The sequence below is a fragment of the Thermobia domestica genome, chromosome 1 (assembly GCF_964235325.1).
Source record: "Thermobia domestica chromosome 1, izTheDome1.hap1.1, whole genome shotgun sequence".
Classification (NCBI taxonomy): Eukaryota; Metazoa; Arthropoda; class Insecta; order Zygentoma; family Lepismatidae; genus Thermobia; species Thermobia domestica.
Genome location: NC_137454.1, coordinates 394969410 through 394989028, shown reverse-complemented (window position 1 = coordinate 394989028; position 19619 = coordinate 394969410). Strand labels below are relative to the sequence as shown.

At 37.7% G+C, this 19619-nt stretch overlaps 1 protein-coding gene across 3 annotated transcripts in view; it reads left to right on the top strand.

The window, feature by feature from the left end:
• The window catches only part of Moe (moesin), a 136961-nt gene that overhangs the window by 40682 nt on the left and 76660 nt on the right, over positions 1-19619 (top strand). The window contains exon 1 of one of the 3 annotated variants that reach the window (XM_081732664.1): positions 120-270. The exons of the other annotated variants lie outside the window; for them this stretch is intronic. Coding sequence (XP_081588790.1) covers positions 250-270 — 21 coding nt within the window. The 5' untranslated portion in view covers positions 120-249. Of the gene's footprint in view, positions 1-119; positions 271-19619 lie in introns of those variants that run through there. 3 annotated transcript variants of the gene reach the window in all.

Below are 19619 nucleotides of genomic sequence, written 5' to 3'. Positions count from 1 at the left end.
TTATTGTGTGAGCATTGTATTTGGTAACCGTTGTTGGTGGTTAGTCTCCGGTGTGCTGTAGCAGGTGGCAAGGCTGTTTGAAAGGGGGAGACAACGTGATTGGCTGATCGCAGAGCAGAGTGCGCGTGGGAGTCCGGTGGAAAGGTTCTCAAGCTGCCTCCGACTGTCAGTTGGGAACGCGCCGAGTTTGTCTGGGAAAACTAAAACTGTTGGGATTTGTTTCTTCTTTGTAATTTCGAAGCCATCAAAATGGTCGCTGGAGGAAAGTCGGTAAGTGTTTTAGTTTACACTGTTTTTAATTGTGTGTAAAATCGTTCAGGTGGGAAACTTCTCGTTGTCAATCATTAAAACTCATTTCTTGACACAATTCTGTTCATTTGCATAAAGTTACGATCTCAAGGGGCGTGCCTCCTCCATCGCTAGTCTTAGAAATACTAATCGTACCAATTTACAGGGATTTTGGAGGTTAAATATGGATTAAGGTGTGGCTAAGTGTATCGTGCTCGAAATATGGAATCATGAAAGGTTTTGTATGGTGTAACATCCGCAAGGGAATTGCAGTCGTTTATATTCTATGGTCTTAATATCCCATAATGGCACTATAGTAGAGAACCGGCCTCCTGTCCAGGATCACAAGCTCAACTCCTCGTCACGCTGCACTTGTTTCTCGTTCTTACTTTCGCCTTTATTTCATAATTCATCTTCGCTGTAACTTTTGTTCCTGGTTGTACCGTTATGTAACAACGCTGATAATGACTATACAACATCAGCTGCGTGGATTAAGCCCTTCGGTCCCATCTTTTGCCCTTTAGGTTAATGAAGGATAACAAATTTGAATGGTAAAAGAGTAACATGCGCTGAGCGGGGTATGAATTCGCATCAGACGTATCTGCGTAATGCCTTAGACCGCACGAATATTTAATCGTTCAGTTTTCTCTATTTGTGTATCACCTATTCTAAATTACTTCCCACGAAGCTGCGAAGGCGAGGTTAAGTTGAGGAGTCCATCACGAGTCGCATGTTGCCGGTTTTCGCAATTCATTCAAACAGCTTCGCAGTTATCACCATCTGAGCTGACCACACATCGCAGTTCTAAACTTCGATTACCTCAACAAAACTGTAAATCCAGATTGGCCTACTAACCATGATTGTAGGACATTACATGTCATTTTAGTACCGATATATAATATTGATCGGAAATTATCTACGTAGGTTATCACGTACAAAATTGTTGTGGATACCATATCGAAATTCTAGTGTTGATTGTGCTTGTTATTAATTACTTTTAAAATTACTCCCAGTATATTTTGTTTTAGTTAGAGAAGAAATTTAAATTGCAGAACACGAGTTTAGTGGGCTTACACATTAATATGAAATTACACTGTAATATCACCAGGTCGCTTGGTTCAGTTCAAATTTTCCCTGCGAGTCAACTTGAGGCTACCAAGGTTTCTGAAAGTGCTTTCTCTCGTTTCGTGGGTAACCCTGAATATGCGTTCAGCCGGTCTGATCTAAACGATCTGAATGTTGTTGCTTACCAATCCGATTTCTTCCTTTATATGCACACATTCTCTGCATGTCCCCGGTGGGAGTAATTCCTAGAATACAAATCCGAACAATGGACCGATCTTTTTTTTGCATAGTAATTCTTGTCGCATACAGCACATTTATTAAAGTGAAGGACTAGGTTTGCACAGATTTTGTGGTTGTTAATAGATGGATAGAACCGGTATCTGCCTGAAATTAAACTGCCCAGATAGGAAAACGATTGAAATACTGTTTTATGAGTTAACCCTGTTAGGATTTGTGATAACTTTTGTTATCATGGCATAGTGTTTTTAATCGCTTATTAGGTCCTATAACAGGCATTTAAGCCGGTTTGTTTTATTAGTCAAGTCAGACATGAACCAAAGAACACCCCAGATGCGTTTTGAAACCGAATGATTAATTTGGCGGCGCCAAGTGGGGCGGAGGGGCGTGATATCTATTAAGGCAAATTAAAAAAAAAATTCACGCCCCTAGTTCTGAAGATATAAAATTGAAATTTTACATACGGATTGTGTGGACCTTTGAGTATTTCTCAATTTCCTTTTTGAGATCCCTACTTGAACCTGGGCCGGGGCCCGAGGGGCACAACTATTTCGAGGCGGGTGATTTTTTTTTAAAAGGAAAATTTCCGGTTTTTCCCGACTTTCCCAGTTCAGGTGTATGATACCGTTGGAAAGGGCATGTGATACTGAAGAGAATGACTTTTAAACCATGACACTAGTCAAATAATAATGATGCAATAAATTTTTAGATATAAACTAATATAAATGGGTCACCTTCAGATTTACCAAAAAAAAAAAAAAATCTGCACTTAGTTTTCAAGATTGAAATATAAGATTGAAATTTTGGACACGCTTTGTGTACAATTTACCAAAAAAAAAAAAAAATCTGCCCTTAGTTTTCAAGATTGAAATATAAGATTGAAATTTTGCACACGCTTTGTGTACATAACCTACGTATTTTTAAAAGGTTTTCAGATCCTTACGTGAACCCTGGCCCGGGCCAGAGGGGCGCAAAATTTTTGCATTTTTCGAAAAAAACTCGATTTTACCGTTTCTGGTGTGTAATACGGACAAGCAAGTGGTGCCGTTGGAAAGGATGCTCTATTTTGAAGAGGCATGAGCCATGATTCTACGATAAATAATTATGAAGCAGTAGCTGTTTGACTGAAAGCCTAAAATTTACCTCAAAAAGTGGAAATCCCAAAAGGGTTAATGTGAAACTTATGTGGCAGTAGATATATTTTTTTTTTTTTAACTCTTATCACATGAATATTATGTTGATAGTGCTTAATAAAAATCACTCCGTCACAAACTAAGTCATTAGATTAGACTAAATATTTGCTTGTAAGTGGAAATAATCGTAACAGAGTTGTGGAATAAATATTTCACTCGTATCGCAGTAAAGTACTTTATCGTTTAGAGATAAAATGACAGAGATGCTTGCTCTCGTATTTAAACTCTGATAAACTCATTTGTTTACAAAGGTAAGGGAAAGGAAATCCATGTCATTCCGAGTTTTATGACGGAGTTGATAAAGATATTATTACTTATCGTTAGGATTAAAAAAAAAAAAAATCATTTCTGAACAATTAAAGAAATTCTATACTTTAGAAGTTCATCTTGATAATTGTAAGCTGTAGGAGAGTGACGTAACTTGTTCTGTCACACAAGAATTTGCTTGATAGAAGTTACATAAAAATCCAACTCTCTATCAATTGGTGTTAATTTTGCTTTACTATGATTACCCTCAAGATGTGGGGGAAAAACTCCAAGTTATTGTAATTAGTGGTGGCCCGGGAGGGGAGGGGAGTAGTTTTCCGGGGCTAAGGAACTTCCCAAATTGTATCTTGGATCCTACTGAACGTAGGTTACAAATATTTTCGCAGTACCACTTTGTTCTCCCCTTCTTCCCCCGGGAGAATCTTCTGGAATTACTAGTAATTAGAATGTAAATATATTCCGTTCGAGGGATACATGTCAGTGGAGTTCATTCATATCAAAAATATGTAGAAAGAAGAGTAAATCCACTTGCACCATTTTTGTAACCAGATACAACAAATGAATTGCCGAAAGATAATTCCATAAAGATTTAGTGTAGAATGATGTAGATTATATGGTTAAAAAAAAGTATTATTGCCTTTGATTGCTATATTGAAGTCTTTCGTCAGCAGTGATTCTCTATAAGACAAGATCTTCAGTTTAAGATGGCATCTAAACAGTAATGGTTCATTCTCATCTGACAGGAATAGAACTAAAAACTTTTTACATCAAAGGCAGGTGTGCTAACTGCTAGACCAGCGTAGAGGACTAGTATTGGCTTCGAGTAATCAATGAAGAGTTCGAGAAAAACAAAGGGAAATATAGTCAATAATCGTTCATTTTTGACCGAATAAACTGAGGAAATTGCGTAAATATTGTAATTCCATCTGTACACGATACTGTTGGAAGAAATTCAGTAAGCATGCTTACCTTGAAAATAACCGTATTCAAGGAATTGTTTACTTCTGCTTCAATATTTGTATCAGTAGCCTTTAAACAACATATAGTATGATAGAGAGATTTTATTTGATGATTGGAGCTAGTGCTTTATGCCTTCTATTGGCGTTAAGTAATTAATGCGTGGACTTTGTATTTGAGCTGAGCGGTTCCGCAGCATATTGAATAGCACGAAAGCCAGTACTGAGAGTTGTAATAATTATTTCTACCGGACGTATTTTTGTGTAATTAGTTTCTTTGATACTGAATCGGAACCCGAAAGTCTGGCTTAGCAGTTAATTATGTGATGCTAACGTAAGACTTTTTATTCCTGCGTTACACAAAATAGGAATCCTTGCATAAAGCGGGCTATTTTCAATATTGGCTATATGCTCTTCATTCATCTTTGAATGTGTTGAGTTGCGTTCCTTTGTTCCTACGCTGTATGGGAACATAGAGCTACAGTTTAAAATTAAATCCAAACTACCAAAATACGCGTAATTTTAATGCTGTCATACTGGGAATTGAGCACTCGATCCTCTACATACACAGACACTAGATAAGCGGGGAGGCTGAAAAATTTGAATCGTGTTTAAGTTGAATGAAAGGATCAAGAGTGTCAGAAATCTGTATTATGGACCAACAAGTACAACCCTCGAGAGGAATGTTGGCTATAATGTTAGAGTTGTCACCATTTAATAATTATGTATTTTACCAATGCCTTAATACGCAAATCAAAATTCACCATTAGGTATTATTGCAGTAGTCATAAGGTTTTCTTTCAATTTATTTAATATCTGTTCGTGCTGCACTGTAATATAACCAAATTTGTACATATACACCCATGTGAAATGAACCAAATTTTCAGGGGGAGAAAACTCGTCTCGGAATTTGATGAAACTTGAGGTACATGTAGGCCCCTATGAGAGATGATCTTACACCAAATTGTAGCCCAGTACATTCTGTATTTTCAGAGTACAGGGTGGTACAAAATGGACAAATTTGGTGTTTTTTGGAGAATCGTGTTAGCTTCAATTGGTCATATCTCCCGTAAATATTGAGCTAGAGAAAAACAATATACCATTTGGAAGAGCTAAGAATAGGCTACAAGGTATGTCAAGAACATTTATTTGAAAAGAAAATGTATTTTTTTTTCTGGAAAATTCTTGGGAAAATGTGGATTAGTGCTATATCAGAAACTGCCTATTTGATTTCCTTGAAATTGGGTACCAAGGTAGCACCATCCGGCATAATTGTCAAATGTCAAGAATGGGCCTGGAGTCTACAATGATTTTCGTGTGACCATGTCGGTAGAGAGACCTGGGGTGCCATTCTGGCAACAAGGAGCCAATACATCTCTCATGGAAAGCAAGTGTACTACGAGGGTAATTTGAAATGTTTGGCCTGTTGGTAAATCTCTTTCACATTTAGGCTTCAGCTCCTTAGAACATAACTTCTTGTAGTCACCATCCACTTCCTCGCACTCCCTTGAACGGCGTGCCAGTCCTTCCATGGCGTCACGGTAGAAATTCTTGGAGTGACAACACGCTGGACGTCCTCATTTGAAGCGTAGTGGGTGTCCATAAGGCGTTCCTTCAGTTTAGGAAAGATGTAAAAGTCACTGGGTGCAGAATCAGGGCTGTATACAGTGTGAGGACAGTATATCCAGCTTCAATATTGCGTCGTTGTCAGCTTGCTGGTGTGTGTCTCGTTATTGTGGAGCACAAGAGAGGCTTCATTGTCAGCCCTGAGGTGTGGCAGTCAAACCTTGAGCTTCTTAGGGTTTCTGTGTAGCCCTCTGATTTCACAGTGGTAGCCTTGGAAAGAAACTGTGGGAACGCCATACACATGGAAAAACAAGATTAGCATAAGTTTTCCTGCAGTTTTTTGAGTGTGTGAACCTGTGTGACGCTACTCTATAGATTTCTTCTTCAGTTTGAGTGGTGGACCTAAGATTCCTCGCTTATGATGATTTTTGCATAGGAAAGCTCGCCCTCAGCCTTGTATCGTTGCAGTTTCCTCATATGTCTGTTTCCTCGTGCCCTTTATCTGGTATCATCCTTGGAACCCATCTCTTACGCACACTTTTCGCTACTTTAGCAATTTTCTCTCTCATTTCTTCGAGATGTCGAGCTCCAGGGCAATCTCCTTCAGCCTGATTCGTCGATTTTCGCGGATCAATTTGTCAACCGCCCCCTTTATTTACGTCGGTGACAGTGGCTTTCCAGCACGAGGCTTGCCAATAAGCTTGGAAAGGCTTGGGGCGGTTCCTGTGACTGCGTTGGCCCATCTTCGAATAGTACTCTCGTTCATGTGCAGGACTCATCGTACACAGCTTGTATCCGGTGAAAATTTTGGGAACTTTTCATCAAGAATTCGATTACGGCTCTGCTTAACCATACGTCCACACCAGTTAACATCTTGGTCTCAACTGCTAATCACGTGGGCAGATGACAACTCCCGCTACGTTGCATTGTAGGTAAGGAATGGAGAAACTCTTAGCTCAAGTTCAGACACTTATGCAAATAAATATGAGGGACATTAACCAACAACAGACAAAACCTTTCAACCCGCCGTCGTACATATTACGTTTTAACGATTGTTGATGGCATCATTTTCTAAGCAAAATGAATTCTGCGTAAGCATAATTATTGTCCATGAGCTCCTGCAGACGCGTGGGCTTACCCGCTCTTGATTTTAATATGGTAAGTCCGCTCGTATGTTTGCGAACACATGATGAATGCAGCCACTAGCCCAGTAGTACCACTTGTGACTATTCCCTCACAGCTCCTGCCACTTCCTTTATCATCCTAATTTGATCTTATACTTCATTTGGCGGTCAGTTTTCTGTTGATAATTCTTGATAACAATGTTGCTGCCACCAATGAAAATTTGTCGTTGCAGCACTGGTTGGCGTAACAGTAATATCAGGCGCCCATTATCTTTTTGCGGCCTGATATCAGTTTTTGACATCGAGGGAACTTCTGAACCAATCTGAGTTCCTCTGAGCAGGATGTAGTATTACAACCACTTCTGGGAATAACTTTCAGAGACTGTTGGTTTGGAATTGCAGTTGCTGATAGTCCGTGGGTGTACTGTAGTACGCGGTCTATAGATGCTTTGCCACTGTCTGAACCTGTACCACTGAACACTACACTTTGTACCGTAGTCAGCCGAACTTGCTCACGCAGTATGAAACGATCCACAATTTTTAATTACCTTCTTTCTACCTTAAAAAAATGCCTTCCATTTCAACTCAGGCACATATATATATAAATTGTACCATCACCATCTCAGATATTGTTGAAACTTTTTTTTATAGCAACTAGACATGTTTTTAAAAGAGATCCATATTTTTTTTTTTTTTGTCGAAAAAAAAATTCCCGCCAAGTAATGGGCCATCAAAGACGGGGAGTACAATTTATGAATTGTAGAAGACATGGAAAATGGTTTGGTTTGCGCATGCATATCTTTTTGTATATAAATTAACAAATGAACGTCAATTTATTTAAAAGTCGAAGTTTGCAAATTTTTTCGAGCACTTCCGGTTCGAATTTTAAAATTCTGTTTTCATGGTTGGTAACACCTGGTTACGCGCTTCCCGAAAAAAAAAAAGTATCGCTTCTGTGTGCAACCGTTTTGTCGCAAAAAATTCGAGAAATTGTAAAATTTTCAAAAATCGCCATTTTTGGGCGCCATTTTCTCGAAAACACCATCCTTTAAAATTCTGAAATTTTGTCAGATGGTTCAACCTTACATGAATAATAAACACACCAAATACCATTCTCGACCAATGCTTCATGAACTAACTGCAGCCTTTTAAAGTTAGCGAAGTTTCGTTAACTTTGATGCCACAGTTAGCAACACTGGGAACAAAAAAGTGCAATGATTTGATGATTGTGGTTCACATTCATTAAATGAAGAATAAAAAGTTTTCTTGACTTTTTTTTTTATTATTTTGATCAAGAAGGCTCTCTGAAATAGTAAAATGAGCCTCCCCCTACTCCTCCGTTTTCTTAAACCGAAATAATCTTAGGTGGAAATTACGATTACGAAACGCAGAAATTTCAAGTTCACTTACTTAAAATGGTCTTCGGAAACAAAATTTCACTGATTTTTTTTTTTTTTTAAATTTTTTACAGGGACCAATCATTTGCTTGATTGGTGTCTAATAGCATGTAACCGTGCAGGTGCTCCAATAGGGTTGGCTCACTCACAACTCGTCCAGGAGTGGATCTAGGAGGAAGAAACTTTATTTTAAAACCGATCTCAGAGTTTGGAGCTCGTAGCTCTAAGTAGCAGTATTACTCCCCCTCCAGAAGTCCGTCCTGGATGCGCCCCTGCGTAGCACATTGTCGATAGTCACAAATGCTGAAGGTCCATGTGGAAGCATAAACAGCACTTCACGTAATTTATGATTTATTCATAATATTTCTGCTACGCCCACTGGTTATCATACATATATGTATGTAACAAAAGTTCCTTTTTTCCAGATTTCTTAAATCTACACTTTGAATTGCAGAAGTTTGATTTTGGGGGAAGCATGAAGTTAGTTCATAGTGACCCGTTACTGCCATAAAAACTTCGCCATTTTCCGAAAGCCAAAGATGACTTCGTTGAATACCAGTTGCCGGTCGCATACTTTCCCTTTTTTTTTCTTTCTTCCGGAAGTCGTCGAATTGTTCCAGGCAACAAAACGAGAGTAATACCCGGAGTGTGTACCTGCACTATACTCACGAATGCTTCTGCGGTTTTAGTGGGGCGCGGTGGCTCAGTGGTAGAGCGTTCACGTCCGGTGCTTGCGGTCCCTGGTTCGATCCCAGATCTTGCCGTGTGGGCTTTGTCGTGGACAGACACCGTGCTCATGGGTTATCCCGTTTCCTCCTACTTCCTGCATTCCACCATTTCATTCATTTCTCACAATCACAGTCTCCTTCAGCCTAACCGGCATATGCTTGGGACGTAAAACTTAGATTTCATTTCATTTTTTCTTCTGCGGTTTTAATACTGTGTATCTGTATTTGCCTAAGGTTATGCCGCGTTGCCACATTCTTTACACTTCCCCCCCTCAATACCGTCGCAGAGACCCTTGCATGGTCGGTTTCACTTCAAAACCACTGCTTTATCGGACCTATCTGCATCTCGAACATTTGAAAGCGATTTTTAAAGTGGGATGCAGCACCATCAGAAATCATTGACACGGTTTGGGAAATTGTAGACACTTATTTTCTCGTATTCAAACCTTTTTCTATAAAATATATTTTCGCTTTTCTTCAAGTATTTTTAGAATCTTGTCTATGGCTATGAGTACATGAGCCGAATCGTGTGCTGTATCGTTGTTTATTACAACAAAACTGTCAGTTGTTTCATATTCCGGTCATAACTCTGAATTTTACTTTGCAGAATAACAGTCCAGTTTTCAGCGAAGTCCATATGAAGTAAAATAGAATTTGTATCTTAATTTTATACGGTGCTTTTCGGTAGCAATTAATTCTCTTTGGATTTTCTTGATGTAGTCATGAATTACAATTCTTAGTTAAACAAGCAATGTACGGTACGAAACAGAAAGTGGCACAGTTTTTTAACGAGATTATTGTTTTCCCATATAGCCTACGTAACACTTTCATTTTCATCAGGATCAATAATTAAAGACTCCACACTTATTCCTTCCACTCCAGGACATTCACCACATTCTTGAAGAAGACAGTTGTCATTTTCTACGGATCATACTACTAAAGCTGCACCTTTGATTTGTAGCAACGCAGTGGCAGCTAACTTAAAATTTGCACAATACACACACACACTTCCCTCGCAGGTTGCGGACTGGCCCACTTTAGTCGAATACTGTAAAATTCCGAGTGACTCATTCTTATGTTGGGATTGTTCTGTTTAAAAAGTCATATAATTTCTTTGGAACGCGTACGAAAACGTTTCGATTTTTTTTTTTTAACTTTTTGTTCTTTTTGGATCACTGTAATGATATCGCACTTAATTGAGACTTTGTCTGGAGCATTCCAGATCATCACTGATGTAATAGTTCAGGCTTTTTGTAGATCATCAGAATTTGTTGGATGGCCATTTCAAGTAAACTTAAAATTTGTGTATTTCGTAATCGTAATTTCCACCTCAGATTATTTCGGTTTAAGAAAACGGAGGAGTAGGGGGAGGCTCATTTTACTATTTCAGAGAGCCTTCTTGGTCAAAATAATGAAAAAAAAAAAAAAAAAACAGTCAAGAAAACCTTTTATTCTTCATTTAATGAATGTGAACCACAAACATCATCAAATCATTGCATTTTTATTGTTCCCAGTGTTGCTAACTGTGACATCAAAGTTAACGAAACTTCGCTAACTTTAAAAGGCTGCAGTTAATTCATGAAGCATTGGTCGAGAATGGTATTTGGTGTGTTTATTATTCATGTAAAGTTAAACCATCTGACAAAATTTCAGAATTTTAAGATGGTGTTTTCGAGAAAATGGCGCCCAAAAATGGCGATTTTTGAAAATTTTACAATTTCTTGAATTTTTTGCGACAAAACGGTTGCACACAGAAGCGATACTTTTTTTTTTTTTTTTTTTCGGAAAGCGGGTAACCAGGTGTTACCAACCGTGGAAACAGAATTTTAAAATTCGAACCGGAAGTGCTCGAAAAAATTCGCAAACTTTGACTTTTCAGATAAATTGACGTTCATTTGTTAATTTATATACAAAAAGATATGCATGCGCAAACCAAACTATAATCAAATATAGTTTATTTATATCCCTATGTACATACCACGACAAGAATTATAACTGTCTCCATAGCCGAATGGTGAGGCTCCGAAGTTGACCATTTTCCATGTCTTCTTCAATTCATAAATTGTACTCCACGTCTTTGATGGCCCATTACTTGGCGGGAAAATTTTTTTCGACAAAACAAAAAAATATGGGTCTCTTAAAAACATGTCTAGTTGCTATAAAAAACGTTTCAACAATATCTGAGATGGTGATGGTACATGCTCTGCCTGAATTGAAATGGAAGGCACCTATACTAGCTGAATCTGCGGTATTTACACAGCCCACAATTTTAATATGAGTATGAATCTGCTTCCCACTTCTCACTGTATTTGTACAAGTTCCGTTACGAACAGAAGTAAAGGACAGGAAGACTCTCAAAGGAAGTGAATTGCTATAGACAAACGTTATATAGAATGTTGGGAGAGTTTGCGGAAAACTTGGATAAGTAATAGATGATACCAAATGCAAATATTTTTTTCTTAATTCCATATCCGAGTACGGCTCATTGTGGGTGTACAAGCCTTCGAATTTGCCAGCTTGCCATGCAGATTAAAGCAAAGCGCCTGAAATGTCCGTCAACCCGCTATACGTAGCTCCTCTACTGGTTGCCTTTCACAAGGGTGTCAACCTTAATGTCCTAGTGGCAGTGTCAAAACGACACCTAAAATGTAAAGTAGAAAAGTAGAAAAGTTTTGTTTTTGAAAATTTGAATGAGAACTGGCAAATCTACACAAAATTTGGAATCGACCCACGAAAACGACACGTTTCTAACATTGTCGGAAGGATTGGCCACAAATATATTAACTTTTCTAGCATGTTATATAGAGATTGCTTTATGAAAATGGTTAATATTGTAACAAGGTGTAAACAATATACAATAAGTACTTAGCTTCTATTCACCTTATTAGCTCTAGGTTGTCAATATGCGGCTTCTAATTTTCATTCCATGTTGATCAAATTGATCCTATAAGTTCGTGCTAATTTTGCAATGCAACGAGGAAAGTTGGTTTCCAAAGGCGAAGTAACAAATGAATAAATGCGTATATGCATCTGGTCGTAATGAAATGTAATTTAGTCTTTTTCACTTTCTATCGTATTAGTTTTCATGACGAGTTCAGCGTCTGAATTGAAACTTGAATATCATAATGGAGAGGTTTTTAGATTCTTTACATTCCTCTTACATGAGTGTAGTACCTATGTTTGAAATATTGTTCCAATGCTTAATAGTTCTATGCATTTGATAGCAGTCTTATCAGTACACAGCTTTGTTCCTAAATGAAAATAGCGTTGTGTTCTTATCTCATGGCTTTTATGACCGTTTCACTGCCACATATATTTAATTCCTTGCAAGCAACAGTGACGGCTGCCATAAACATCCTTTAAAAATCAAAGTGATTGTTCATTTTTGTAATGTGCGAAGTAAGTAGCAACGAAACAAAAAAATTCTCACACCTAAATATATCGTTCCAAGAAGTGGGCGGCATTACTTCATTGGAAATAATTATGTTCGTCATTCGAAGCCTCGTTTATTTGCCATGCATGGTTGTATCTAAAAGGATTTACTCTTTACGAGGTCTGTTCAAGTATTGAGGTTTTATAACTGTTTGTCAGTCTAGTTCATGTTGACATGATTGTTTTGTAAAGAACTCTCCCTTCCACCATCGCAGTGCATTTAATTATAACGTTTCTTCCCGTCTTCAAACACTTGCCGTAGCCATTCTTTATAATTCTTTAACATTGCCTACTTGTCATTGATTACTTAGTTTCTTTTTTAGTGTTGGACAAATCGCACAGACCGAGATTAGGATTGTATGTGAAATATGGTATAGAACGTTTGCCACACTTAGTTGACAGATAAGGACTCGCTCCTCCTGAAACCTCTACTCATTCTGATTAAGTTGTGGTCATTTTTTGGCAGTGATGTTTTTCAGATTCTTCAGAACTAACTTGTAGTAGTTCTGCAGTACTTGTATGTGGCGGAAGTTCATGTTAGATTTCTTAGTCAAGGAATGTGATCGATAGTCTCAGCTGATGAAACGACTTATCAGATGCTTCACAGCTGTAAAATGGGTTTGTCAAAGTCCCTCCGAAGGTATAACATATTCCAAAGTTTTAGCTGCTAATAGTAAAATTTTAAACAATTCAAATACATTAAAGAAATGTGTAAGAAATTTGGCAACTATACAGTAGATGCTATCCAAAGGCATTATCATCAACTCGGGTATGCATTTTGTTTTCAAATGACAGTACATGTTATTAGGTATATAAGATGACTGCACAAAGGTGAACAAAAATTTCTAATACGTTGCACTGTTGCAAATTGAGTTATTTGAAAATGATTGCTACAGTTCTGATCCATAGATTGCAAAATAAGAGAATAAGTAATGGTTTATAACTAAAGTAATTTCCAATAGAACTCTTCAAACCTGAAGTTCTAAAATCTGTCAGAGAAGTGTTGTCGGAATAAAACCTTTTTCAATAATCTTGTAAAAAGTATTCCAAAAGGAGTGTAACATATTTGTCATATCAAAATATTTTAAGCGTAAAAACCGTAGAATATCACGGCAAATTAAAGAAGTAATCTAAGAATCGGGCTAAGAAGAGTGAGGTGAAAACCACTAAAATAAGCATCGCTTATAATTTCTCACTGTGCTCTTGTGGTTAGCGTACCGAATTTTCACGTGGAAGATCAGGATTCGAACCTCACTTCGGCATTTTTTTCTAACGTTTGGTTTTCCATTCGGAAATGTATGAGTCACTCATTGAGAAGGCTGAATAACACACACACTTACACTAGAACACCCCTTTGCTTTAGAGTAAATAGACGTGGCACCAACCGAGTACAAACTCGAGTCATGTAGATCATGGATAACTGTGAAAGTGTACGCGGATTGATGTTACTATCCATGATTGCACTTCAAGCTCTGGGCCCGCCTTGTTTCACTGTTGAAAGTTTGCCTCATCTAAACGTCGTAAGCCGGGATAATGCATGTTCTCAATACGCATATATGTTCTCTTTTCACATGTTTGTGACTGCGTGCTTCAATAGGAAAAAAATTGATTGCTGCGATTCTTCTTCTGTGCCACCTACAAGACTCTGGAAATACGAAATGATCAGTCCGAGCAAGTAAGGCATGTACACTATTGGTATCTAAAGATAGTTTATATTAAAGCCCCCCTTTTGAATGTCATAAAACAAATTTAAAATAAGAACCTCGCTCTTCTTAAATTTCTTGATCTCAACAGTTAAAAGGACGCTGAATAACGTATTAAAGCTTCTCTACAGTTTTTCCTTATAACTACCACATTAAACATTGTGCGAATTAGTATTTGTTTGCAGAAACTTCATCCAGTATCCCTCGTACTTGACCGACGCTGTGATTGGTCAAGAGATTGCGTGAGTTAAATACAATGGATTCTACGTTCAGTGAGCTGGATATGCTTCACATTAGCTGCGTAATAGGCCTATAAATGTCAGTATTTTATGCACTGTCTCCAAGCAAGGAGAAAAACTTTATTAAAAATACTATGAGGAAATGTACTGGACTTCCATAACAAACCGACAAAAATGTGACTGTTAAAAATTGGTCTTTCATTTGTGAGCTTTGGCGTCAGTGTTAGCAGTTAGGGAATGCTGTGTATTGCAAAGTTGCAATAAACAGCTTTCCTTCCGGAGATGTATATGAATAGTGAAATGACGTGGAAAAAAGTTTTGTCAATTCTCAAATCAAAGTGCATAGTCTCCGTAATTGAGGTCACCTGTTGTGTAGCATATCATCCAACATTTCACATTGTTTAAAACCAGTTTCTTCAACATCGTAAAATGTCATATTACGAGCAGTCTTTAACTTTCTTTCGGTGAAATTATCGCCAGAAGGCAACGGAAACGAATAGCTATAGCTGTTAGGCAGCATATTTAATTCGTACACATCACACCAAAAGTTGTTTCTATTCAGTAAAAATTAGTTGATTTGACTGACAGGCGTTTGTCTTCAAGATTCACTCCACTGAATATCATATAAGGGACATAGATTTTTAAAAAAATCACTTATACGTCCCTTGTGTCACAAACAATTACTAATCAAATGGTGAATGATGGTTCTTCTCTTGGCACTTAATACCCTTCTCGTTGAATTCATTTTAATATTTTGAGGGCTAACGGCTCAGAGGCTGAGCCAGCAGTTTAAACCTCCATAGCTCGGCTCCTAATTAACCTCGCATCTCGGCGGTAGAGATGATTTAGGTGTCTCTTCCGGAAAGATGAAACGTTCCAATAGTGTGCATTTCATCCACATTGGGGGTCCCGCAGGGGAAGGGAAGGTTGAAATTAGTTTTGTTCCCCTTAACATTTGGGGGAACTTGTCCCTAATTGTCAGAGATATACGCTATACCTCGACTGTTATGTTGTACGCAAGGGAAAGGGGGAGGGCACAAGTTATCTTGTTGAAATCTGTGTCCCTTGAGCTTTCCAATGAGGTATGCCTCATATCTCTGACAATTAGGGGTGTCGCAATAGCTGCCAACGTCAGAGTAGACGACAGTTCGTCGAAAAATATACACTATGGTTCTCGTAGATACGATGTTACGAATTTTTTGCTCCGTTGTTATACGCTTTTTCATTCTCTCAATGATCACCAATGTCTGAAGTATGTAAGAACTTTCTATCGTACGTCAAATAAGTGTTATAAGTCCCACAAACTTCGGATTTTTTTTTTTAATTCTTTTGTGGGTTGGGCACGAGGGGGGAGGCACAAGTTACCTCTTTGGAATCTGTGTCCCATAAGATTTCCAACGAGGTATTGCTTATATCTGTGAGAATTAGGGGTGTCGCTAGGGCTGCCAACGTCAGGGCAGACCAAAATAATTTCGAAAAATATTGCTAAAATATGTACAGGGTGATTCTTGTAGCAAACACGTTCGGAACTTGGTATTGAACTTTCGCTTTTATATATATTGTACCCAATGTTGTGAAAATATTTTCCCTACGTATAAGTAGTGTTACCATCCTCACAAATTTTCAAAAATTTAGAATTTTTAAAGTTCTTTTTCTACGGGTTTCGCACGGGGACCACAAAAGTTAGCTCGTTAGACTGTGTTCCACAAGCTTTATAACGAAGTATCTTTCTTGTCCCTGTGGAAGTTAGAAGTGGTATTAGAGCCACCAACGTAAAGATCTACAATTTTCTTAAACCCTGTCCATCCTGAAAGCTTAAATGTTTCGAGTACTGTATTTCAAACATTCAATTGGCACAATGTTAGCGTTTAACGGGAGAAAATAATGTCCGAAGATAACATATCAGTTAATGTGATTAACTTGATAAAAGGTGTGAACCCCTGTAAACATATTATCTAGTGCTGTAGGTTAACCATGCGATCCGTTAAAATCAAACTGATAATTGAAGTAGAAAGACTGCAGGATACAATACGATTTTGATTGTGGTGTACCCCAAAATTCTTATAACTTTTAAAGATGAATTTTTGTTTGATTATAATACATTGACAGATCGGGCCGCGATGGGTCACTGGTTTGATTCAATCTCGCGCCAAAGGCGCATTGTTGTAAACACACAGTATGCGTAGGTTTTCTCGGGGTTCTTCACTTTCCTCCCACTTCATTCGTACGTTTCTCCTCTCGTAGCCTATTATAACTTGAGATGGTAAAAAAAAAAAAATCGGTAGGGCACATCGAACTCTCTACATTCTTCGAGGATGCGTTAAATAGCAGTTTTTGCTGAGAATAGTTAATAGTTATTCTGGTGAAGTAATTACACAATATTTATTTGGTGGAGGTTATGTCACCAAATGAGAGAAACATGGGTTGAAAAAAGTCTTTCAGATTTATAAACCTCCGAAAATACGAAAAATCACATTTTGAAACTCTTGACTTCAAAACGACACCTGTAAGCAGTTCGAGATAGTACACAGGAACTAGTATGTACTGTATCTGAATATTCGTTTGATAACCACCCAGCGAAACGAATGCTCCATTAGTACTTAAGTGTGTGCCCTTACTTCAGCTTCCTTCAGTTCGTTTCTCCGGTATCGGAAGATTGTAAAACATGGAAATTTAGAGTGCATTCGAGTTTGTGTTAATTCCTTGAAACACTTTACGGGTCTCGTAGTTTTCAAGATAGATTAAGGCGCTTCAAAACGCATTGTTTCGCATTTTTTAGTGGCTTCATAACTCGCTGAAAGGAAATAATTTTCAACTCAGGTTTACTAGAACTTTTTTTTCCTTTAATTTAATATAAGGAGTCACCTCCCGGAGTTTGGCCACCGATTTTTTTTTTAACGTACTGTATATTTGTATTATATACAAAAAATACTTTATAACAAGGAACTACGTAATTTATACGGTTTACCAAACATTGTTAGGGTCATCGTATCTATAAGGCTTAAGTTGGCAGGTCATGTAGCCAGGATGGAAGAAAGTAGGAACGCTTTCAAAGTCTTAACTGGAAGAACAATGGGAAAACGACCATTAGGAAGGCCTAGGCGCAGATGGGAGGACAATATTAAGATGGATCTCGCAGGAATAGGAATACAAAGTAGAAACTGGATCCAATTAGCTAAGGATAGAAGTCAGTGGAGAACTTTTGTGAACGCGGCCGTAAAGTGAGTTATACGAAGCGACATTGTATTTACTGTTTATTCCAGTTAACTTTTACGGAGATATTTATAATGGAATAAATAACTGTTCCATCTCTGTTTTAGTTTATTCGAACTAACGTTTCAAAGGCATATCACTACCTTTTAGTATAATTTTACTCATTTCGAGACCTGTTGTTGTACGGTAGTTTTGTTCAAATGTAGACAATAAAACATAACGCAGGTAATCAAAATGGTACAGGTAATCAGATGCCTTTGAAACGTCAGTTCAAATAAAACAAAACAGGAATAGAATTCTTTTTGTATCTATCGGTGCTTGTCTACCAGTAGTGATGCATACTACTAAAGATTTCCCAAGAATATGTTTGTGTAACGGTCTCTTATGTTCACCTTCTGATTCTTGAAGTTCACGCGTTTGTTAAAAATTTGAATCACTTTTTTTCTTCTTTCACATCATGAGAACTGTTGTAGGAACTAATTACAATTCCCGTAGTTCTCCATCTTTTCAATACTAAGACTGAGATATAAAATACACCTCAGTTGGTTTTGATTTTCATACTTGCTGTTTAGTAGCGTTTCAAAAAGCCTTCTCGTGATCTTCGAGATTCTAAAAAGTACGTATACGTTCATTAATAATTTGCTTATACTTAATTTCTAAGAAGAATTATACGCGCTTAAAGAATAGCATCAGAAAATTTCTTCCATTGAAGCGAATACATTCTAGAAAAGTGTTTAATCAGATTAAAGAACTTGTCTTTGAGTTTTAGGGATATTCTTCCTAAACTCTTTTCCCATTTTTCCCCCAACAGTTACGCGTTGGGCACATATGTTCTGAGATAGTGATAATTACCCTCAAAACATCGGAGTTTGAGTTTGTCGTGGCAGATACACGTTCAGTACAACCTAAAATCTAGGATCATTCAACAGTATGTGCATTAGCTTACCAAAAATGTCTTACATCACGTAGACATGACATGTGTATATGGCGATTTTGTGATTAAGCTCTGTAGTGTTGAAAAAAAATATTCAGTTTTGTTGGAAGCGTTGCAAATTAATTTCAAGGTTAATAGCCGAGGTACGTGTAACCATGTCCTCTTAATGAGATGGGATATCCATGTGCAGCTATTTAGAATGAGGAAGTTCGTGTTTTACTCAAAAACAGTCCACGGTGATGACGTAACATTCTCGTATCACGGAGACAATAGTTTTGTGGCTGTTGGTTTCTCTTATCGAAATCGCTTTAATTCACTGCAACATATTTCCATGTTTACTTACAGTACAGCAAAATTCTTGTTCAAGCACATGAAGAAATTTCTCACAAACATTTCTGGGAAGAAAAAAAAGTTGCGCAACACTGTGCTGTATGGGTCTTTCTTAACATTTTCTTCATAATTATATTACCTTGAAGAAAGTATGACCTTCAGAAGGGTTTTACGTACTCCATTCTTCATTACCGACAGACAATATATCCTGAAGTCTGCAGGCAGGAAAGAAGTGAAAGGCTTGAAAGAAATACAAGAGTTTCCCCACTTTGGTCTCTTCCTCAAAACTAGCTCTGTGGCTTGAGAAATCGTCAGGTTCACTACCGTAGAAAAAAAACTCCAATCAGGATTGTTAGCACTGTTTCTGAAACCCTGCTGTAAATTCTCACATCTTGGTCTATCCTGGCTCCTTCTAAACTATCTACGGAAGCAACATACCTGCCATTGAATTGTCTCAGTATTTATATCATTCAGTGAAATGTAATTGTCTGATTTTATTAACGTCCCATGCGCTAACGAGACGACGACAGTGATGATAAACAAAATGTTGGAATGAACAAAGGAGGAAACTGGAGAACCCACTCACATTTTCTACCAGAAAGTTCACTTGGCAATGTGGGATTGAAGCAGGAACTTCACACGCCAGAGGTGAGCGCTTTGCTACTTAGCCATGCTCTTTTCTACCTCGTCCTCGTACACAAGAAGAACTTTCGTAATCGTTGTATGCTAATATGCAGTTAGAAATGTGATTGTGTCCAATTGCTTCATTTTTAAAAACTCCGAAAGCGTTTAGTTTCTTCCTATTTCGATTACTAAAGCACTCCTCCACATATTGTGCTCTCACACCAGACGTACTGGATATTTCGAATCCGTCAAAGCGTTATAATAGCCTTTTAACCGAATAATAAGTTTTAAGTTGAAAATTTTCTCTTACATAGGTGATATAG